The sequence below is a fragment of the Leucoraja erinacea genome, chromosome 31, assembly GCF_028641065.1.
Source record: "Leucoraja erinacea ecotype New England chromosome 31, Leri_hhj_1, whole genome shotgun sequence".
Taxonomy (NCBI): domain Eukaryota; kingdom Metazoa; phylum Chordata; class Chondrichthyes; order Rajiformes; family Rajidae; genus Leucoraja; species Leucoraja erinaceus.
The window spans coordinates 15,522,175-15,546,060 of record NC_073407.1 but is presented as its reverse complement, the minus strand read 5'-3'; the positions used below and the strand labels follow the sequence as shown (position 1 = coordinate 15,546,060).

Here is a 23,886-nt window from a genome sequence, read left to right as displayed (position 1 = left end):
TAGCTCTGATCAGACCAGAGCTCGATTGTGAACAGCATGTCGTAGAATAGCTCATCGAGACTCGATGCTGGAATCTGAGGAAAAACACAAAGTACTGGTGTAACAGTGGGTCAGGCAGCATTTGTGGAGGGGATGGACAGAAGTTGTTTCTGGTCGAGACCCTTCATCAGACCGATTTCGGGATTCTTATCGGAGGGAATAGAAAATCGAGCAGACTAAGACAAACCAGTGCTTTGTGGAAACCAGTGAGGATGAAATATGTGAAATAGTTACATTTGACACCAGGTTATTCCAAAGCTTTTGTCAGTCCTCAAATTGATTATCAGCATTAGTATCATTAAATAGTTCATAAATCTATTTCCAGTGTGGAGGTGGTGTTTTATGAGGCAGCAGCTCTCAACCCTACCTAAAATTTTAGAATGCAATGTTCGTATAATTGCGTTGTAAGCGACACAAACAAAATACGATATACTGTTCCTCCAGTTTGCATGCGGCATCGCACTGGCAATGGTGGAGGCCCAGGGCAGTGAGGTTGATGTGGGCAGGGGAGTTAAAATAGTTAGTAACTGTGGCATCCAGTAGGCCTATTGTTGCATAAGTAATTGAGGATCTCCACTCTAAATGAGACATCAATTTAATGTATTTTTGTGAGGGAATAATTAGTGGCGAATGTAAATATGAAAGTTTGCAGGTGTACTTGTTGTAATTTGTGAACCCTAAGCCACTCAGAGGCTGAAGATTGTTAATATAAATGTCTTCATTCACAAAGAGAAACAGGCATTCTCTTGGAGACCGTCTCAGTAAAATGTCCCAAACTTAAAGTATATCATATTTTTAAGCTCTCAAGATCAAAGGAGGTAATTCAATACAATTTCAGTAGCTACAATAATATTGTTAACTTCGATATTTAACAAAAGACTCCATTGAATTACTCGGCATTTCAACATCTGCAGTTCCTCGTGTCTCTATAATCATGCTCGATGTTCTAATTGATACAATGTCTGGTCTGGAAGCTTCCTTCATCTCTATCGCAATGGTGTGAAATAACTTAAACTGAACATACCTGGTTTGGTATAGGCTAATTAATGTATCCCATTGTCTTATATTTGGTAGATGCACATGAGAATCTCCAAAGTTTCCAAAGCTGTCCTTCCAATTTCAGCCAGTTTTTACTTTGGAATTTACATTAGAGTAGATATTCTGAAGATAGGGTTTTTTTTTAAATCAATGGATGTTTTTAGAATCCCTTGAACAATCCACATGCCCATGATGTATGGTGGGGTTGCCAACACAGTATATTTTCCATTATGCCCCTGTCCCACTTTGGAAACCCTCTGGAGACTTTGCGCCCCACCCAAGGTTCCCGGAGGTTGCTGGTGGTTGCTGAGGTTGCAGGTAGTGGAAGCAGGTAGGGAGACTGACAAAAACCTCTGGGGAAACGCACGGAAACCTTGGGTGGGGCTCAAAGTCTCCAGAGGTTTCCGTTTAGGTTTCCTAAGTGGGACAGGGGCATAAGGAGTTGGTTGTGGGTGATGCTTATGCTGGGTTGGGTTTGTTATGTTATGGTGGGGCATTTTGTAATGGGAGGAGTGTGTGTACGGGGACCTAACAAGAAATTATATATAGTTTACGGAGCATGTACGAAATGAGCCAAAAACACACCATGTCACCACGTATTAGACATTAAATGACATTAACTAGGTGAAAAGCTAAATATAATGCAGGATCTAGACTCAAACTTGTTTCTGAACACTGAGCACTAAACTCCAAAAGCAACACCTCAGATCCCATTCAGAAAAAGACTACACAAAGCAGATGTTTTGGGGAAAGCTAGCTCATGAGATCTTCCTCTAAGAAGGCAAACATTTCCCATTTCCTTAGATCAAGGAAGCATTCCCTGCTTACCGTCCTTCAAAAATCCCACTGAGCTTTTACAGCATTATATTTTATTTGGGAATCCTTCGTTCACTTAACCTGCTGACACCCCATTCTCTCATAATTTTTTCAACTAGATCAATTCAGGTTGATTTAAATATTTTTTCAAAAGATATATTGCATGTAATAATTTGAATGGTTGGACATGCATGTGCTGCATGGATCTAAAGAGGAAAAGTGTAAATTGAGCTACGTAAATAGATTTTTGCCAGTGGAATGTGTTGTTCCCCATGTGTCTGTGATTAATGCCTGAAATTCAAGTGCTTCGCAGTCCTGATGTTATTGCAATATTGACTGGATTATATCCATCTGTTACTGCCGTGCTTTGTAGAGTTTAAAAATATATATATTTGTAAAACCTCACCATGGATATTGAAGTGTCTTCAGACAGTTACAGTCCCCAAAGATAACATGTTTAGATCACATTTATTCCTGGTTAAATTTTAACAAATTTAGCATAATGTTTATACAATAATAGGAATGAAGACAAATAAGGGATAAAATTCAGCCCATGTAGAGGATTTTTCTGCTTGTTCATAAATATAACTCATTTTTTACTGAGTTATTTAATTTCTCAGAGAATGTTTTATTGTGACGTGGATACGTATAAAACTGCTGATGCTGGAATCATGAGCAAAACATACAGGTGGAGGAACTTAGAGGGCCAGACAACATGTGCGGAGGGAATGGACAGTTGACGGTTCGGGTTGGGACTCTTCTTGTGGAGGGAATGAACAGACAATGTTTCCTCCGTGTGAAGAATGGTCCCGACCTGAAACCTCTCTGCCCATTCTCCGAAACCTCTCTGCCCATTCCTTCCACAGATGCTGCCTGACCCACTGAGTTCCCCCAGCACTTTAGTTTTTTAGCAAATGCTTATAAATGTTATGTTTTAAACAGTGCCGTTTGACCCTCTTGTCGCCCTCTGACGTCAACTACCCATCCCAAATCAATTGGTGCATTGGCTTGTTGTATGGTGGACTGTATCTGCAAGTCTCTTCACTATAAACGCTGAGCTTGGTCTGTTTGATACACTTTTTTTCCTTTGTTCTCGGTGGAGAGTAAAACCATAAATAAGTGTAAAGCTACTATTGCAGAGTTCCACCAGTTTCCACTTAACAAGCATGATTGTACTATAATAAATGTCAATTTTATTCGCCACAGATTTGATTTGTACATTACCGATCCATAGTTTTGTCAATATTAATTCCATACTTTAAAATATATGATTTCCAGTAATGTTTTATAGAGTCGCAGTCATACAGCGCATCAGCAGGCCCTTCAGGCCAACACATCCATACCGACAAGATGCTCCGTCTAAGCGCGCCCCATTTGCTTGGGTTTGGTCCCTATTTCTCTAAACCTAGAAATGTAGAAATCAGAGGTCTAAATGGGGAGAGAATCCAGAAATCAGAGGTCCAAAGGGATTTGGGATTGCTGGTGCAGGATTCCAGTAGTAAAGAAAGCAAACACAATGCTAGCATTTATTTCAAGAGGGCTTATGTACAAAAACAGGGATGTAATGCTGAGGCTCTGAGGTGCAGGTCAGGCCTCTTATGGAATATTGCAAGCAATTTTGGGCACAGTAACAGAGGAGGGATGTGCTGGCTCTGGAGAGGGTCCAGAGGAGGTTTACAAGAATGATCCCAGGAATGAGTAGGTTAACATATGATAAGCATTTGACGGCACAGCACCTATATTTGCTGGAGTTTAGAAGAATGAGGGGGGGACCTCATTGAAACGTACAGAATAATGAAAGGCTTGGATAGAGTGGATGTGGAGGGAAAATTTCCACTAATGGGAGAGTCTATGACGAGAGGTCATCGCCTCAGAATCAAAGAAGGTTCTTTTAGGAAGTAGATGAGGAGGAATTTCTTCAGTCAAAAAGGGTGGTGAATTTGTGGAATTCTTTGCCACATTGTTATATGGTTATATCAGGTGGGACTAAGGGAAAAAAGTTGTTCGGCACGGACTTGTAGGGCCGAGATGGCCTGTTTCCGTGCTGTAATTGTTATATGGTTGTATGGTTAGAAGGCTGTGGAGGCAATGTCATTGGATATATTTAAGGCAGAGATAGCTATATTCTTGATTAGTACAGGTGTCAGAGGCTATGGGGAGAAGGCAGGAGAATGGGGTTAGGAGGGAGAGATAGATTAGCCATGATTGAATGGCGAGGAGACTTAATGTGCCGTGGCCTAATTTCTAGTCCAATACATGATTTTCTGAATCTTTCCTATCCATGTACCTGTCCACATCCTTATACCTGTAAAACTCTGATCTTGGGAGGGGGAAGGGGGGGAGGGGGAGAGGGTGTGTGTGTGTGTGTAAAACACGAAGCCCTGATGATATAATTTTTACATATTCCTGTAGAGATTTATCCGGTGAAGTAAAAAATCGGCTTACCTGAAAATTTTGAGCTTTATTTCTTGAGTTATTAATCAAAATGTTCAAAAATTTCAAATAACTTAGAAAATGAAACTGCTTTGGCTGATGACGTCACAATGGTAGCACGTTGTGTTCACGTGCTGCGAGTCACGTCGCCCGGCCGTGCCGCTCGCAAGACCGTTGAAATAAAACACGTTGTCTTCTTGTGACGTCACACCCCCCAACCACACATTCTCGGGCCCTGACTGCAGCCAGCAGCCTGAAGACGGGAGCGAGGTTCGGTAAACCAGCCGTCCCCTCTGACGACGCACCCCCCAACCCCTCAAACTCTAGCCTCCTCCCTCCCTCCTGTGTCCCTCTCACACTATCCCCCTCCTCCTTCTCTAGCCGAGCCTGCGAGTTGCGGGCTTTTCGTGAATGGATAGGGCGGGGGATGGGGGTAAAAGGAGTGAATTAATAATAATATGCTATCAATGGGGGTGGTTAGTGTGTGAGTGACGCCGCAGTCCACCCCCTCCCCCCCCAACCGCACGTTGAGGGGACGGGACACAACGGGTCCCACTTGGTCTAGTGTCTTTTAAATGGTGTTAATGTTCCTGCCTCTGGCTCCGCGCCTGGCAGCTCGATCCATATGGCTGCCATCCTCTGAATGAAGAAATTGTCCCTCAGATTGCCAATAAATCGTGCCCCTCTCACCTTTAAAACTGCACCCGGTGACCCATCTGGGAAAATATTACAGATCTTTTTAGGGGGTGAAAATAGTTCAATTCCCTTTTTGTTTTGTCAACCTGCATCCAGATTGGGTGCAGTTTAAAAGCTAATGCTGATAGAAAAACTAAAATAAGGTTATTCAGAATGTGAGCTTTACTTCAATTTAAGTGGTAGTTGCCCCAGGAAGTCCAGCTCACTGACAACAAGCAGTTTGAGACAAGTGCCTGGAAATGAGATTGAAGGTACAGGATGTGGTCAGGCACATGCTGCTACAGTTTGTTCATCAATTGGCCTTGAAGTAGGTAGTATCATAGCACTATTTCTGTGCTAAATGACTCTCACGACACTGGGATAGATGCAGGTATACATGTGAAGCGGATGATTTTGTTTCAATTGGCAATTTTTCAATTTGAAGAAATAAGAGAGAGATTTTTTGCCAAACTCTACCAATGGTCGACGCAAGGATGGGTAGTTGTTGGAGCAATGTCCAGGTAATGTGGGGAAGTAATTCATCAAAATGCGGACGTGTAAATTGGCGCACTTTGTTGTCTGATTCTGTCAGGTCCAGGTTGAGTAGACCGTTATCATTTTGTACTTCATATTTCTTCCGCTAAGCTTTTTGAATAGTACTTTGTTGTACTTTATGTATTTAAAATTACGTATAATGTATGGATATAGATCATTCGGTAATGAGGGAATAAGAAAAATATGAATGCAGTGCCTTTCCTGAACACATGACACCACCATCCACTCACAGTAAATGTCGCATGATTGAAGGTACGAGGTCGCAGATATGGCAGAGAGCTTGCAGACAGCCGGTTCCCACAAAGCGTGGCGGTTATGGTCTTCATTAGAGAATAAATATTGCCCACAACACTGGGGATACCTGCTGCTCTTCTTTTGAAATTGTCATAAGGGATCTTCACCTTTTCAACAATGCAACGCTCCCTCAGTCCAGCACTGGGGCACCTATCCACAATCTTGTGCTCAGTTCGCTGGAGTGGGACTTGAACTCACAACCTTCTGATTCTGGCAAGAGTGCTTGAAATCGTTCATGCTTGATACTACGCTTGTTGAGGTTTATCTCTTATGAGAATGCATGCACGCACGCACGCACACACACACACACACACACACACACACACACACACACACACTGTGTGTTTCTCTTAATCAGTTCAATTTTATTGTATCAGCGAACGTAACCATTTTTTATGTCTGTAATTAGTCACACGATGTGATATTACAAGTGGTTCTCAACTGCTTTACAGTATGGATATTTTGTAGAGCAGATTCTCAATTGTCATTCTAGGATTCCTTGGGTGTTTTTTGGTTGCAAAACCGGTTGTAGGGAAACAGTATATGGCTGGAGTAAAGATAAAGTGATCAACAGAAGAACTGGTTAGAGTTGGGATACCACAGGGACCTGAGCTGGGACCACACTGCTTAGCATGTGTGTCAATGACTTGGAGGGAGGAAGTGAAAATATACTAGTCGAATTTGTAGATGAAACACAAATAAGTTGCATAAAGAACACAAGCAGCTTGCAGAGATGTTGCTGGGTTAAGTGGGTGTGCAAAAGGTAGTAAATTGATTAAAAAATGGCAAATGTGCAGTTACTAATTTTGGAAGAAGAAAAAAAAAATTAAATGGAGTGAAACTATAGAAAAGGATTTAGTGTTTTTTGGGTGTGAACACAAAACAAGCAGACAAGTGCAACATGTAACAGGAAAAACTAATTTAATTTGGCCTTTATGTCAAGAGTTTTAGAGTAGAAAAGTAGAAAAGTTTTACTGCAACTATACAATACACTGGGGAGACCACAACTGGAGGACTGCAGATTTGACTGCTGTAGCACTTAAAATGAAGAAGCGCAAATGTGGTGAAAGGGGTTGCCTTTGTGCTCTCATCCTATTGTACTTCGAATAAAAGTGCAGAGAAATTGGGGCCTGTGAATAAACAGCCTCATTTCCAACTTAAGTTGGATAAATGCCAACCCCTCGGCTTGTTTGTAATGTGGTTTAGATAACGAAGAAACTCTGCTCTTAAATGAAGCAATACTTTTGGCCAAAGAGCCAAAGGCTGCCTACTAGGAGTATGACCATACGTTCTAAAGCATGCAGTATTCCAAGACTTTCATGGCATGTTGTGTGCAATTAGGGAGCAATAGAAACTAAAGCTTTCACACGCAGCTTTACACTGTACTTCGGTACATGTGACACTGCCCGGTCCATCAAGGGTCCCAAGCCTCCCCATCATCGAAGGGCTCTACAGGAGGCACTGGCTCAAAAATACAGCCAATGTCATCAAAGACCTAGGCCATGTTTTCATTTTGCTACTGCCATCAGGTAGTCCATGCAGGATACAGAAAACCATGCACACCAAGTTCAAGAATAATTTCTTCCCAGTAACCATCAGGCTCATGAACACTGCACAGCACTGACCTCAGCAACTAGGATCTACTATGGACTGTGTCTTTGCTTGCACCACGGACTTTGGTTTTTGCACAGTTCTGTTTACCTGGTATCGCTATTATCGATTCATTGTATTATTGATTTATTATGGATTATCTGTGAGTTATTGCATTTACAGGCATGTTAAGATGCCGCAAGTGAGCATTTAATTGTCCCGTTGTCAGGACATGTGGCAGTTATATACTCTTGACTCTTCAGTTTTTCCACTTTCTGCACTGCATTTATTATTTAATGAGAAAATAGTTTATTTTCCATGTAGAAAAGCATGACACATCAAACATGACAATATCTGGTCTGACACTGTGCCCAGGTACACGTGACAATAAACTGAGCTAAATAACTGATCGCGAATGAGTAAAAAGAGCCTGAATCTGGGGAGGAAAATGTATAGTGATTTATTTTTTCTTTGCTTTTTTACAGGATCAGTTTGACAACTTGGATAAGCACCTGCAATGGGGGATTGAATTTGTGGAGAGATACAACAAGTTTGTGAAGGACAGAACAGATATTGAGATCAGCTATGCAAAGCAGCTTAGGTGAGTACTGTGACAAATGCTTCTGATGTTTATGCTTCAAACAGAGAATGCTATAAATCAGAATGGTGTCGTTTCCTTACACCATTAAGAATTCAGTGGAGACTGATTACTGTGTAAATAGAAACATGGATAACATGCACAATGGTGTAGTATGTGTTTGGGTACTCTGTGTTTTGTATAAACAATAACCCTACAGGTGAGTGTCAATCCGTGTGTGTGGTGTTTCCCTCGTTACTCAACAGTGGCAGACGGCAAAAATAAACTTGTCCACGTAGCTTGATTGCAAGTGAATTGTTTTCCGATTAACATTTGTGTCTCGGGTAAAACTGCTATGGCTACAGACAAAACTCTAGTTATCAGTGGTTTCTTTTTATTGAATAGCACAACAGTGAATCAAGAAATGTTTTCCATAAATTCACAGGTTGTATGTTTGTAAGTCCCATTCTCCTCCACACTGACAAATGTCCAAAGTTTGTGTGCCATCATCTTATGAGCTAACCCACCAGCATACATACACATATTGACATGCCAGAGACTGAAGATACTAAAAATGGGAGTAAAAGATGATCAAGTTTGGCATGCAAACATTGATACTTTCTGTGTCGTGATCGCTTGCCTACATTCCATACTATTCAGCCCTCTGAGAAATATTTTTACTTTTTGATGAATAAATTGGGGTGGTGCAGTGGTAGAGTTGCTGCCATACAGTGACAGACACCCAGCTTTGATTCTGAGTACGGTTGCTGTCTGTACGGAGTTTGTACGCTCTCCCTGTGATGCATGGGTTTTCTCCGGTTTCCTCCCGCATTCCAAAAACTTGCGTGTTTGTAGGTTAATTGGCTTCTGTAAATTGTCCCTGGTGTGTAGGATAGAACTAGTGTGCGGGTGATCGCTGATCAGCACAGCCTCGATGGGCCGAATGGCCTGTTTCCATTTGGTAACCCTAAATTAAACTAACATAATTTAAGTTTCTTGTTCTTTGGGGATAATTCAATGATGGGTCTGAAAAAAAAATCATTTTGAGCCACCTGTGGCTTCCAGGTTCATTTGGGAGAATCATAGAGCACAGAAATAGGCCTTTTGGCCCAACTCATCCATGCTGGCCAAGAATGCCCTTCTAAGCTAGTCCCATCTGCATTTGACAGCACTTGTAGAGGGAATGGACCGATGATGTTTCATGTCAGAACCCACTTAAGACGATATTGGGATTCTTATTAGAGGAAATAGAAAATAGAGCAGTGTAAGACAAACCAGTGAGAATGAAAAATGACCCAGGGTTATTCCAAAGGTGTTGCTAGTCTATAAATTGAGTATTGGCTTTACTATCATTAAAATAGTTAATAATTTTAATTCCAGTGAGCAACTTGCATGAAGTCATACATTCGAAACATTTGTCAGATATTTTTAAACATTAAGAATTAAATTTAGAGAAGACAAATTCAATTCTGCTGGGGTCAATTAGTCTACTCATTGGCAAAGTGGTGTAAGGTGAAGTTAAGACTGCTGTCGCTCACTCATCACCTACTCCCCTCATTCCCTGATTAGGCCTTGTCCACACATTCATCTCTTGATCATCTTTGTCCAAACAAAAACTAAAGAGTTAAATGCTAGATGGAGGCCTCACTTGGAGTAAGGTGTCCAGCTTTGCCCACCCTGCTATAGGAAAGATGCCCTGAAGCTGGAGCGTGTGCTGAGAAGACTTAGGAGTAATTTGCCAGGATTCAAAGGCCTGAGCTGCAAGGAGTTTGGGCGGATTAGGATTTGATTTATTAGAGCACAGGAGGCTGAGGGGTGAATTTATAAAGGTGTATCTAATCATGAAGTGAATAGGTAGGTTGGAGGTCCAGATTATTTTTCCCATGGTAGGGGAATCCAGAACTAGAGGACCTAGTGTAACGTGAGAGGGGTCGGGTTTAATGGGAATCTGAGGGGCAGCTTTTTCATACAGAGGTTGATGGGTATATGGACAAGTTGTCAGGACTCGAGGGCCTCAGCTATTGGGAGAGACTGGACTGCTGGAACTTTTTTTTCTTGGAGTGAAGGAGGCTTAGGTTTCAGGAAGTTCACTGTAGTTCAATTTTACTTTGCAACTGGGGCTGAGTGGCATTATCCATTCTCAACAGGGTTTCAGTGAGCCCTGTGGCCCAGCCTTGAGAATCATCTGACGTTCTACCTTTTCCCACTGTGTCTCTTTCACACCACTATCATCAAGGATAAGCACAGCAGGCCCACAAGGATGCAGTGACTGGCAGGTTCCTCTATAAGTTGTACACCATCCTGAATTGGAATTATATTGCTATTCCTTTGTCAGTATTTTGTAAAAAATTATGGAGCACTAACCCTAACCCAATGTGGCTGTGTGAGTATCTTCATGAAAGGGCCATCATTCTCAAAGTCAATTAGAAATAGATAATAAATGGCGATTTTGCCAGAAATGTCCTCAACATGAAAGTAAAGCAAATTGATGGCACAAGGAACTCTAGATGCTGGAATCATCAGCAAAACAGAAAGTGCAGGAGGAATTCAGCGGGTCAGGCAGCATCTGCGGAGGGAATGAACAGACGACATCTTGGGTCGGGACCCTTCCTCAGTCTTGAAGCAATTGGATAGTTTATATTATAGGTTCAGTGTGCATAAACACTGCTGCTTGGGGTGACTCTTTTAGACAGAACAGAAGGCTAAAGGTTGAACTTGCTGAGTTTAACTTGTGCCATCTACCCATTCCTTCCAGAGGTGCTGCCTGACCCGCTGAGATACTCCAGCACTTTCTGTTTAGCTCTAGATTCCAGCATCTGCTCTCCTGATGCCCCAGCCTTTGGAGACTGCTGGGCAAGTTCAGTGGTCACAAAGTTGATGTGCTCAATGCTGCTTGTGCAGGGCTTTCCCCTGCAACCAAACTCTGCAAACCCCATTGTCCTTGAAAGCTGACACTTAACTGGTTAGTTGTGATCATATTTGCTGTGAGTGAAAGATCCCCCAATCTCACCTTGGCCATTGCTGGTGGGTGCAAGAGGCCTTGTGTTTTTCTGACAAGTAGGTCCTCTCGTCGTAACATTCATGAATTGTATCCCACCACCCACCACTCACCACTCACCCAATGTCTCCCCCAACCCAAATGTTTTCATCCTTGAGTCAACCTTACCTCCATTCTCTCTCTACCACTAAATCACAGCCCTCAAAAATAAAATGTAGTTTGTACATACAACTTTATCTTTTAACTAGTATAATTGAAACAATGATTTTGTCTGTTAACAACTATCTGGAATGTTTATGCATCTTGGGGCTGATGTGCTTATTTATACAGTGACCATGGCGAAATTGGCTACAAAGCATTTCTGGGCATGGTTAATGAAAAACATGATGTAGATGCAGGTTAATTCTTATTTTGTTATGAATGGATTGGTTTTCCCTGTGTGGAATTCACTCCTAGCCAGGGAATTCATTCATTATTCAACAAAATTCAATTATTTTCATGGGTTTTTAACCTGGGGTACGGAAAGTATGTTTTAATTTTAATTAGAATGGAAAAATGAAAGTAATGTAATTATAGTTTAATTATCATTTAAAGAGATTAAACTTGATGTACATAATTAGCTTGAATTACAAGTGCCTGTTCCCTTGCTACTAACAGAGGTATGGGGATTCAGCAGATAAATGTTTGCTTTGTGTGTAGTTTTAATATCAATCTTTAGTGACATTATCACAGTAATTGTATTCTGGTGAAGGAAGTGGTGTTGGTTTGCAACCCTCATTGGCATGATTGAAATTCATTAATTTGAGAAAGTCAATTCATTTCTTAATGGCACCAAAAACCTTGGTTTTATCTATCACTTGAGCACCTAAGGTACATGTCTGTAAAGTTGCAGCAAGTATGAGTTTTCTTTGTCAAGAGTGTTTAATTGTTGTATATACCATGAGCAGAATACTGCAATCTTACCTGCAGCAGCTTGAAAGGCCCATTAATGCAAAACCCACAGATAAATATACAATAATCAATGAAGCAATAAATTATTAATCAGGAACACTAGGTAACCAGACAATTATACTGCAAAACTGAAGTACGTGGTACAAGCTGAACAAAGTTCATGGTGTATCATAGTTGCTGGGGTAGTGGCCAATTGCAGTTCATATCCAGTACATATGACAAATAGCCACCCTTGATTTGTCACTGTGGAGTGCATGTGATCTTTCTTCTCAGTGTTAGTATCAGTCATTATGTTATGGTCACAAGATGCTCCTTCCCTGTTAGATGATTATAGTTGTTAATTTTCCAGTTAAAATCAGAAACTCAAACAGAACAGAAATGGATCCTTCAGGCCACCACGTGTGTGTGTGCCGCTTTTTGGCCCATCTGCACTAATCCCATTTTCCCGCATTAGTACCATATCCTCCTTATTTTGCCTATTTAACTGTCTAAATGCCTCTAAGTGCAATAATTGTATTTGATTCACTGCCTTGTGCCAGTGCATTGTAGATATCAACCATACTCCATTAAATAAAACACAGTCCTTCCCCCCCCCCCCAAATTCCCTTTAAAACTCCTACCACCTTAACTCTGAGCTGCAGCCTTTGTGATACCCCTATAATGTGAAAATGGTTTTGACTGCCTTCCCTATTTATGTTTCTGAAAATCCTGTCTGATCATTTTCCCACTTATTTTGCTGCAGGCAGAACAAACACAGTCTATTCCATCCCTCCCCTTGACACAAGTACCCCAATGCAGGCAACATCCTGATGAATTTTCCCTGCGGTTCCAAACCACGTTGTCGGGAAATATTTCTGGATGCATTCAAGACTGATAGTTTTTTTTAAATTGAGCACCGTGTGTATAAAATATAATTTGGTGTCAATACTCATTTGACCAAGTGCTGGAGTAATTCAGCGGGTCAGGCAGCATCTGTGGAGAATGTGGATGGGCAACATTTTGGGTCAGGACTGATTGTGGTGTGAGGTGGGGAAGCACAAAGAGAGATAGACGTGGGACAAAGCCTGGATACAGTTGGGGGGGTTTCTGATTGGAAGATGATTGGACAAAGGCCAGAGATAAGACAAAATGTGTAAGATAAGAATAGAAGAGAGTGGAAGATGTGCGAAATATGAAGTCCGGGGAAAAGGAATACTCGTGGAAGGGGAAAGGAAGAAATCGGCACACAACATACGGTTGGGTTGTAAGCTACTCAAGCAGAATATGAGATGCTGTTCCTCCAGTTTGCTTGGGGCCTCACTCTGGCAATGAAGGAGGCCCAGGACAGAAAGATCAATTTGGGAATGGGAGGAAGTTCCCGCAGGCCTTTATTCCTCTCCACACCATTATCAGTCTGAAGAAAGGCCCTGACCCGAAACGATGCCAATCCATGTTCTCTGGAGATATCGCCTGACCTGTTGAGTTACTCCAGCACGTTGTTTATTTATTTTTTTGTAAACCAGCATCTGCAGTTCCTTGTGTATGATATTTTATACACATGATTAGATCTAGTAAGGGGCAGTGAGCCCATTGTGACTCCCCTCTTGAAATAACCAAGCGGAGGGGGAGTTCATGAGGACACTAATGAGGCTTGAAGATTGTGATAGAATCAGCCGTGAGTTTCTACTTGGGAGAGCAGAATTTATTCCGTCACTGAGAAATCACATATGGAATTTCACTCAGAGTAGGATTCTGGATCTCCATCCAAGGAAGCATGTGGAAATATTATCGGAAATCCACCAAGGAAAGATTTTCAAGTTCAAGTTTACATTTATTGCCACGTGCACCAGTTAAGATACAGTGGAATTTGATTTACCTTGCAGCCACACAATCAAAAAGAGCACAATACACAATAGAATACATGAACATCCACCACAGTGGAATCAACATTCTTCACTGTGGTGAAAGGCAATAACTTTCCGTCAGTCCTCATCCTTGGTATGGGCCATGAACCCTCTGCAGTCGCTGCTACGGGTGGCCCGATGTACAGGCCCTCTCGTCGGAATGCTCGAAACTCTGACGCCGGGACAGACGGACACTCCGTGGCTTGGAGGTCCCGAATTGGCCGCTTCCTACTGGAGACTGTGGCTTCATGATGTTATAGGCCGCAGGCCGGCGGTCGGAGCCCAGCCAGGGATCCCAGACTCTGCGATGGAAAATCCACGCCACGCCCACGGCTAGAAGCTTCGCAGACAGCGGCTTCAGGATGTTATAGTCCACGGGCCAGCGATCGGAGCACTTCTTCTGGCGATCCCCAGCGAGGGATCACCCGGCTCCGCAATGGAAAGTCTGCGCTGTGCCCATTGCTGAAGCTCTGGGCCCGACTCTGGGAAAGGCCGCACCAATCCAAGTTATTAGGCCGCGAGGGAGGGCGAAAATGCGACTCGGAGAAAAGTTGCATTCCACCGAGGTAAGTGACTGAAAAACACTTCCCCCTATTCCCCGCCTCCACTCCCCCACACTAAAACACACTTTTAAACATACTAAAAACAAAAAAAAGTCGAAAGGACGACATGCTGTTGGCGAGGCTGCCCGCATGTGGCGCCGCTTCTAAGCCTGCCAGTACAAGGAGGGCACTGTGCAAGCACTGTAAGATCAAACAATATGTGCAACTTTTACTAAGCCAATGTGTTCTGGGAGAACAAGGAAAAGATATTAACCAAAGTTTTGAGGTGTGTTCTTTGCGTGGTCTGAAGCCTAAACCTTCCTCTTGACCCTTTCCCCACTCTGCCGCTGTCTGCAGCCTCACCACCCCATCGCTTTGCCAACATCCTGTGTGATCTGCCCTTTGATTCATACTCTTCACCTCGAGGTTCCCCAAATTAATTTCTCCATCCTTGTGTCTTGATTGGTAGATTATCACTGACCCTGCTGATCACGGGCCAATCAAGAGGCAGCCATGGGTAAATTTTGGCAGAGACATAGTTTTGACATTCCTGATGCTTATGCATTTAAGGGAGGGTACATTAGCGAAGGAGTGAGAATGGAACGTGCAGTTATGACAACAAATGGCTAAGATGTAAGGGAGGAGGTGTGAGAGGTGCATAATGACTGATACCAGCTGGTTCTGTGCAGGATGTTCCATTATAACCACTTATACTGCCTCTGCTTTAATCTCAGTCCATACTTTGCTGCTATTGGCTTTTAAATATAACACTTAGTGTTGAGCACTGCTGGAGTAACTCAGTGGGTCAGGCGGCATCCCTGGAGAACATGGATAGGTGACGTTTCAGGTCGGGACTCTTCTTCAAAATCTCCTCAAGGTATACCTACTCTGCACAAGTTCTCCTCCTCTGTCTTACGGGAGATCTGAGAGATCCTCGCTCACTGCCGCCCCTCTGTGATTCCTGCTGCTCCCCTGCTCTACGAACATGTTCTGACTCGGACTCGCCACCACAGCCACGTCTTTCTCCTCATCACTGGCCTTTGCCACCATCTTGTGTTCCAGATCCGGTTCCAGACCTCCCAGTTTGGACCCAATCAGGATTTTATCTGTCTGAAGAAGGTTCCCAAATCGTGACCTATCCATGTTCTCCAGGGATGCCTCCTGACCCGCTGAGTTACTTCTTGACTCTGTGTCTTTTTTTTTGTAAACCAGCATCTGTGGTTACTTGTTTTCCCCATGTTGATATATTATGTATTGCACTCGATGTCAAAACAGATGGACACTGTTTAACACGGCAGTGAATGTGCAATGCCCTCCATGTATCATAAGTAGGTCGTGCAATGCAGAAGATCCAGAAATGATTATCGGCAATCCATCAAACCAGGGGCTGGTGGATCAGGTGGATCACAGATGATACTTTGCCAAAACTGTGTCCTTGGATGGAGAGCCACAATTGTCCCCTTGCTGAGTGAAGTTATTTCTTAATTCCCTTTTTTATTATCTGGATTTATTGTTAAAATAAAAGAAAAATCAAATTAGTGACTACATAATCTTAATTTCCTTTAATTAGTTCCACGTATTTAATATGTCGTGCCTTTATAATATCATTCCATCTTTTTTTTTTTTATAATTCCTTGGCAAAAGCTTCACGAGTGGGAGTGGAATAGATGATGACCTTTGAAAAGTCGGGAGCTTGGGAAAACATGCCTTAAACAAAAAAAAGTCATCTAATTATTTATTTTTTTCAAGTGGTACTTCAACAACATTTAACTGGCTTTCCTAATAAGACCTCTTAATGAATTAAGCATATGCTCTCCTACTTTTTGTGGCTTACCATCCCCATTTCTCAGTTATCAGTTTTATTCTGTCCAATCAACCTCTATCAACATTCCTGTCTTTCCCCATGTTGTGTATTGGTTTATATTAACCTCTACACCTAGCTACCCTGTTAACTGATACCTAGGTTGCAGGACATCATGGCAGACCGATTTTCAATTGTGTCGGGCACCAGGAACTGCAGGTGCTGGTTTACAGAAAAAAGATGCAAAGTACTGGAGTAACTCAGAGTGTCAGCCAGCATCTCCGGGGAACATGGATTGGTGACGGTTCGAGTCAGGATACTTCTGAAGAAGAAGAATCTGAAGAAGTGACTTGCAAAACCAGGGCAATTTTATTCTGACTTTGCAGCCAGTAACAGGAATAACAAACAATTTGCCATGTTAAATGTCTTTGTGTTGTCCTCTTAGGATCTAAACAATGCAATTATTGAATTCACAGAAGGATATTATGAATTGTTGTTGAATTTCAAGTACTATTTAAAGTAAATCAGGCTGTCTTTTTTTTTTTAATGCCATGCGTTCCCAGGCTCCCGACTTTCCAAAGGTCACCATCCATTCCCCCACCACAGCCATGAGCAATTCCTTTTCCTCTGAATTCAAACAATTAAATGTTTGAACGATATTGTAAAGACACCTGACACCCAGAACCTGTATAGTTAATGAAAGCTAATTAGAGTTATGTAGTCAATAATTTGATTTTTGTTTACGAAGTTGGTTTACAAATCCTGTGGTCTGCTGGTCATAAATTATGGTGACTTTATTGCCCTAACTAATTTGTATTATTTTGCAGGAATCTTTCAAAGAAGTATCAGTCGAAAAAGAACTCCAGAGAAGAGGAGGAACAGAGGTGAGCGCTCCTTTCAAGTTCCAAACACCAACGTGATCAAACAAAACTTCTGTCTGCAGTGAAAGTATCCAGATACCATTAGTGTTATCCTTGGGTGTTTTCAATGTAAACACAAGTCAGTTGCTCTTTGAGAATATAAAATAGTTGTTATTATTAAAGTTAACCGGGAAGTTGCAATTGCCTGTTTCCAACAAAATATTTTGTGTTTGTCCCGGTACACAAAAAAGAAAGCTGTATGAAAGATGGCCTGCCAATGCTTTTGCAGTGGAAAACTATTCTGATCATGAACCTCAATTGTCCCTGAAAGAACTGCTGCGTTTGTTCTTAACCAGAGCTAAAAATTATCACTGAGAATGATTTTAATGAAAGGGTTTGTTCCCACTCGGGAAGAATTTGTGGTTACTAGTGAAGCCCTTTTCCATTTCTTTGTTAGATACCTACTTTTGATATTTTGGATTCCATTTGTAATGTATTTAAGCTAAAAACACCATAATGATGGGATATAACCATATATTTTCAACTTGACCAGTCAAATCAAATGTACTGCTAACATTTCTGTTGTACTATGATAAAGTTTGGGGTCAATAATTTAAAAACATAGACAATAGGTGGAGGAGTAGGCCATTCGGCCCTTCGAGCCAGCACTGCCATTCAATGTGATAATAGCTAATCATCCACAATCTGTACCCCATTCCTGTCTTCTCCCCATATCCCTTCATTTTTCTATCCCTAAGATCTCTATCTAACTCTCTTTGAATGCATCCAGTGAATTGGCCTCCACAGAGATTTCCACAAATTCACAATCTCTGTGTGAAAAAGTTCTTCCTCATCTCAGTTCTAAATGGCCTACCCCTTACTACCCCTTATTCTTAAACTATGGCCCCTGGTTCTGGACTCCCCCAACATCGGGAACATGATTCCTGCATCTAGCATGTCCAATCCCTTAATAATTGTATATGTTTCTATAAGAGCCCCTCTCATTCTTCTTAATTCCAGTGAATACAAGCCAAGTCGCTCCATTCTTTCATTATATGACAGTCACACCATCCCGGGATTTAACCTTGTGAACCTACGCTGCACCCCCTCAATAAACACTTTACTGAACAATGCCAAGAGGAACAAAACAGTTAAAAAGCATTGGAGTTGCATGAAAGTCAGATCGGAGCTTAGGTTTCACTATTCCATCTTTCTTCTGAGACTTCAAATGTTAGGGAGAACCTTCCCCCCCCCCCTTCTGTAATTAATGACATTGTTTTGAACAATGGTGCCAGTTACTTGAGTGCATCCTGGGCAATACTATAAATTGATGGAAAAACAAATGCTGGAGGATCTCAGCGGGTCAGGCAGCACTTGTGGAGGGAATGGACAGGCAAATTTCTGGATGGGGAACCTTCTGATTGGAGTAGGGGGGAGAAAGGTGGGAAGGAGAGCTGGGGGCAAGTGGTAAGAGGATTTTCGTGAGCGAGGTGTGATTGGCAGATGGGTGGAGTAAGTGGCAAAGGCTAGCAGTGAAAGTGAGCCAAAAGAGTCGGAACAGGAGAAAAGAGAAAGAATGAAATATAAAGCCGGAATGGAGATGGAATGTAAAGTTGACATTCTGGTGTCAGCATCATACCTTTTATGTTTCTGTGTTCAGTGAAATGTGGTCTGATGATCTAAATTGTCAACATATTTTCTGACAAAGTCATGCAACATTCACAATTTGTAGTTTAGCATATTTAGTACAATCAATTGCAAATTCATGATACATTTTTGCACTGGTTTATTTTAAGGTTTTCTTTACTCTAGTCCTAGGTTTCGGAATTTAAAAGATTAGGAACAGATATGTTTACCCAAGACGAGTAAAATGTAACTGAATATTTTACAGATTCACATCCTGCCGAGCCTTCATGACTCTTCTGAATGAAATGAATGACTACGCAGGCCAGCATGAGGTCGTTGCTGAGAATATGAGTGGGATGATATTTGCAGAGCTGGCTCGTTACATCCAGGAGCTCAAGCAAGAAAAGAAAATGGTAAATCAATTATAATTCTTGCCAATTTATGCTGTTGCTGCAATGATTTCAGTTGTTTTTGAACAACTTTTCATTAATTCATGTGTAGGAAGGAACTGCAGTTGCTGGTTTACACTGAAGCTAGACACACAATGCTGGAGAAACTCAGTGGGACAGGAAGCATCTCCGGCGAGAAGGAATGGAAAACATCACCCATTCCTCTCCAGAGATCCTGCCTGTCCCGCTGAGTTAAGGGGCTGTCCCACTGCAGCGACCTAATTGGCGAGTTTAAAAGAGTTTAGGAGAGTTTGAAAAATGTCATGTTGAAGACTATGTTAAAGATTAGCTTCGACTAGCTTGAAACGACTAAATTGAACACCGAATAGTGGAGAGTGAAGACGACCTCCTTCGACCTCCCTTCGACTATTTTGAAGACTATCTACGACTACCCTCGATTACCTACGAATAACATGCCGACTTACTACGACCTACTTCGTCTAAACCTACGAGTAACAAAAGTATCGATTTTTTCCATGGCGACCTTTTTTTACTCACGGGCATTTTTCAACATGTTGAATTCTCCAATTGTTGGCAACCTGTAATTTACCCCCCTCCTCTCTCTCCTCTCCCTTGTGCCCCACCTCAAACTCTCACCTATTTCTCCCTTCCGCACCCACTTCCTTTTCCTACTTTCTTCCCCCAGGCTTAACAATCCATAACTCTTCAGACCTGTCTCACCTACTATTCTTATCTCCACCCTTAGTTCCAACTAACTGCATGTTACCTGTGTTAACCTATTACCTGCCATGATTTATCATTGCCTCTTCCTTTTTCCGAGCTTTCGTCTCCCTATATCCAGCTTTCTTCTCCCCCCCCCCCCCCCTTCAATCAGTCTGAAGAAGGGTCTTAACTCGAAAAGTCACCTATCCATGTTGTTCGGAGATGCTGTCTGACGTGCTGAGTTACTCCAGCATTTTGTGTCTGTTTTACCTGTATTTTTGAGGGCATACGAAACAGGTGCCAAACATGGCAATGTTTTACAATTATGTCTCTTTGATATCCTTGGGCCCTTCATTACCTAAAAATTCCAATCTACGGAATGATGAGAGTCGCCTGTAACTCAGTGTTACAGTGTCACCTGTATCAGTCAGTGTCACCTGTCCGTCAGTGTCACCTGTATCCGTCGGTGTCGCCTGTATCCGTCGGTCACCTGTATCCGTCGGTGTCGCCTGTATCCGTCGGTGTCGCCTGTATCCGTCGGTGTCACCTGTATCCGTCGGTGTCACCTGTATCCGTCGGTGTCACCTGTATCAGTCGGTGCCGCCTGGTACTTTGACAGACAGTGTCCACCACATGTTACACAATGACAGACCTATAACTGTCTGTGTTGTACTGCCAAGTTTAGAATTCAATTAGGGCCTAGAAGGTAGGAGTGGTCTTGCCTTGGCCCCGGGACCAATACCAAACTAGGTTTAGCCACACATGGCAGATGTGTATCGCCCCAGCTTGTAATTAGTCAGTCATGTAAGGAAACTATAACAAAACACAAAGTGCTGGAGGAATTCGGCAGGTTATGCAGCATCTGTGGAAGGAATGGACAGACAATGTTTCAGGGTGGGATCCTTCTTCAAACTGATTTCAGGGGGGGGCGGGGAAGGGGAAGCCAAAATGCTTGGCAAGTGAAAGGTGGATACTAGTGAAGAGGGTGATTGGCAGATAGGTGGAGTAAGTGACAAAGGCAAGACATGAAAAATAGTCAAAAGATGTCGGTAGTTCGGGTACAGTGTGATCATTGGGCAGTAGGCTTAATTCACAAGTAAAACTATATTGTGGAGCAAAGGAATACTGGTGATGGATACGTCAGACCCAGCACGGGGGTGGAGGGGGGATTGAATGTCATGGAGTTGTTGAGATAGGATCACACCAAGTGTGCAGGGCAGGAATGGCAAGGGAAAAATTGCTGTTGGTTGGGCGGATGGTGCAGGAGTCATTGGGGGAGAAATATCTTTGGACTTTGTGTACGTATTCATGAAATTGAATTGTGGACGCATTCCTGCATAGAAGAAGGCTGCTTGGGCCAGCAACAGTATCAGCTCTACTTGAGCAATGCAGACAATTGCATTTTTTTTACTCTTTCCCCATTAACCTGTGAATTATTCTTTCCCAAGTGCCGACACAATTCACCTTGTTAAAGCCCTGATCGACTCTCTGTAAACATTAAAATACACCCTTTAAATCTGTGCGTTATTTTTCCCAGGCTATGCTCCCGTGAAACATTTTTGGATGTTTCAGTTGTGCCCGTAACATTATACTAAAGCGAGTTATTGTTGTTGCAAATGTTGTATTCATTTTTGTTTCGAAGCTGTTATTATGAACTGAATACATAATTAATTTCCGCCTCCAACTCATAGGAGGTGCCTAGACTTCTTTCAGAGCAGAAGGAATTAATCAGTACCTCAAAAGGCTGAGTGGGAAAAGGCAATTCCCACTTTGCCCAAAGGTCCCATATTTGAACTGGTCTGTGCTGAATTAACAAATTGTGATTGGGACAATGATCGGGTGCATTTCAGCTCAGTCTCTCTCACACAGGGAGGGGTAGATTAAACTGTAGAGCTCTGTCTACATTCCCACTGATGTGCACCTCGACATACAGTGACACTCATTCAGTGTCCTTTGATGTTGAATTAATGGGATTACATTTTAAACAGGAAATTCAAGACGTGTGTGGAGCCAGTGTTGAATCTGTAACATGACTTTAACAATGACCACTACTTGGAATGTTTCATTTTGCATTTTAATATTTGCTTGGTGGGCACGGACAAGGTGGGCCGAAGGGTCTGTTTCCGTGCTGTACAGCTCTATAACTCTCAGAAATTGATCAGGGTTTTTACACAACTTGCCGCTGTGCTGCTAACAGAAAAGTGTTTATTAAGTTGATGTACATTTGGTTATTTAATCACTTTTGTTTTATGAGAAGTAACTTTTTGCTCAAGCAGGATTACTGTGCTTGTGGCTGTTGCCACAATATCCACTGATATCTTTCCCAGTTGTTTGTTATACGTGCGAGAGTCCAGGACAATGGATGCTGTCTTGCTTTATTGGAGAATAACTCGCATCAGGTCCTGGCTTAACCCCAAACTATCCTCACTTGCACATTTTTCATGAAGGAATATTGGACGAGTATCAGGAACGAGGGCCCACACTAACTTCACTCTCCTTCCCAGCTGGAGGCTGAAGCCAGCCGTTCGTATTCTGGCTGCTCCTTTGGCTGAGAGTGAATGCAGATGGGATATCACCCCCTGCTCCCAGTTCCACACAGAGCAACCACAAAGTGTCATATTGGGGAACCATGTGCATGGAACCTTGTTTGGAAGCAAACCTTTTTTAATTTCATTTATCTGAAATGAAAAATATATACAAAACAAAAAAAACCATGCAGAACTTGTAATACATTCCTAGTGTGCCTCTGCATTCAATATTGCTCGTGTTATATCCAAGCTCCCTTTCCCCTTGCACATCGCACCATAACCACTTATGTGGCCCCTGGGGTGAAATCTCTTCCCCTGTTTGAGGGATGTCCTCGCCAAACTCAGTCCCTCAATGTCCAGCAGCAGAAAGATCCTAGATTGTGGTCCTCCATCGCAGAGCCTCCACGTTGGCTGCACCAGGCTTCAGTGCGTCCGTCCCTCAATATTTACTCCTGCAGTCTAGAATGGACCCTTGGTCATCCAGCACAGCAAGATGTCCACAAGGAAAATGTGGCCGACTGGCCCAATCCATGTTGGGAGCAGATGGCCACGCCCTCTATGTTGCTCTCTGCTTGTCTGAGGCAAAATATTGCAGCCCACCATGTTCACCTTACATGAAGGCGATGATGCCCAGCTCAATCTAACCATGCAGCTCCAGACTCAAGTGATTAATTGTCATATGTACTGGCAATGGAACAATTAAATTCTTATTTGTTCTGGCCTCACAGACCCATTAACGTAATAGCACAGAAATAAATATATAATAACCAATGAAACCATAAATCCTTTAACCATAACACAAGGTAATTATAATAGTGTAACACTGAAATTGGCAGTGTAACCAAGGCACAGTCCACTGAAGAGCATAGTCACGGAGGTCACAGAGTACTGGAGTTATGCCCCTGTCCCACTTAGGAAACCTGAACGGAAACCTCTGGAGACTTTGCGCCCCACCCAAGGTTTCCGTGCGGTGAGGTTGCAGGTGGTTGCCGGAGGTAGCAGGTAGGGAGACTGACAAAAACCTCCGGGAACCGCACGGAAACCTTGGGTGGGGCGCAAAGTCTCCAGAGGTTTCCGTTATGGTTTCCTAAGTGGGACAGGGGCATTACTCAACAGGTCTGCATCTGCAGATCCGTGTGTCTACATAGTTACTGAGGTAGTTGGTAATGTTGTGCAATGTTCAAGAGCCTGGTTGCTGGGAAGAAGCTGTTCTTGAACCTGGGTGTCGTGGTTTTCACACTCCCATACTTTTTTTCCTGATGGTAGCAGTTTATTTTATTTAGCGAATGCAAAGTCCTTTAGCCAAGCAGTTGCCTCTTGATTTGCTGTATGAAGGGTGACAAGTCCTCCTTTGAGTCTTTGTTGAGGGCATGCTTCAATGATGTGTTGCATTGTTTGCTGCTCTCCACAAGCACACCGTGGGGTTGGACTGCTGCCCCATTTGTGAAGGCTGGCCAAGCAGGGGCCATGTCCAGTCCTGAATCTATTCAGCGTCGTCCACTGCTTCCTTGGGAGATTGGTGCCAGGGACCGGTAGGGTGGGGTCTGACACCAGATGTTTATTTGGGA

General features: G+C 42.7%; 1 protein-coding gene across 7 annotated transcripts in view; it reads left to right on the top strand.

Annotated features, from left to right (window-relative positions):
* LOC129711982 (formin-binding protein 1) overlaps positions 1 to 23,886 on the top strand; it is a 148,149-nt gene that overhangs the window by 36,561 nt on the left and 87,702 nt on the right. For all 7 annotated transcript variants that reach the window (XM_055660076.1, XM_055660081.1, XM_055660080.1 and 4 more), the window contains exons 2-4: positions 7,926 to 8,041; positions 17,020 to 17,076; positions 18,944 to 19,091. In XM_055660076.1, the coding sequence (XP_055516051.1) occupies positions 7,926 to 8,041; positions 17,020 to 17,076; positions 18,944 to 19,091 (321 nt within the window). The remainder of the gene's footprint in view (positions 1 to 7,925; positions 8,042 to 17,019; positions 17,077 to 18,943; positions 19,092 to 23,886) is intronic.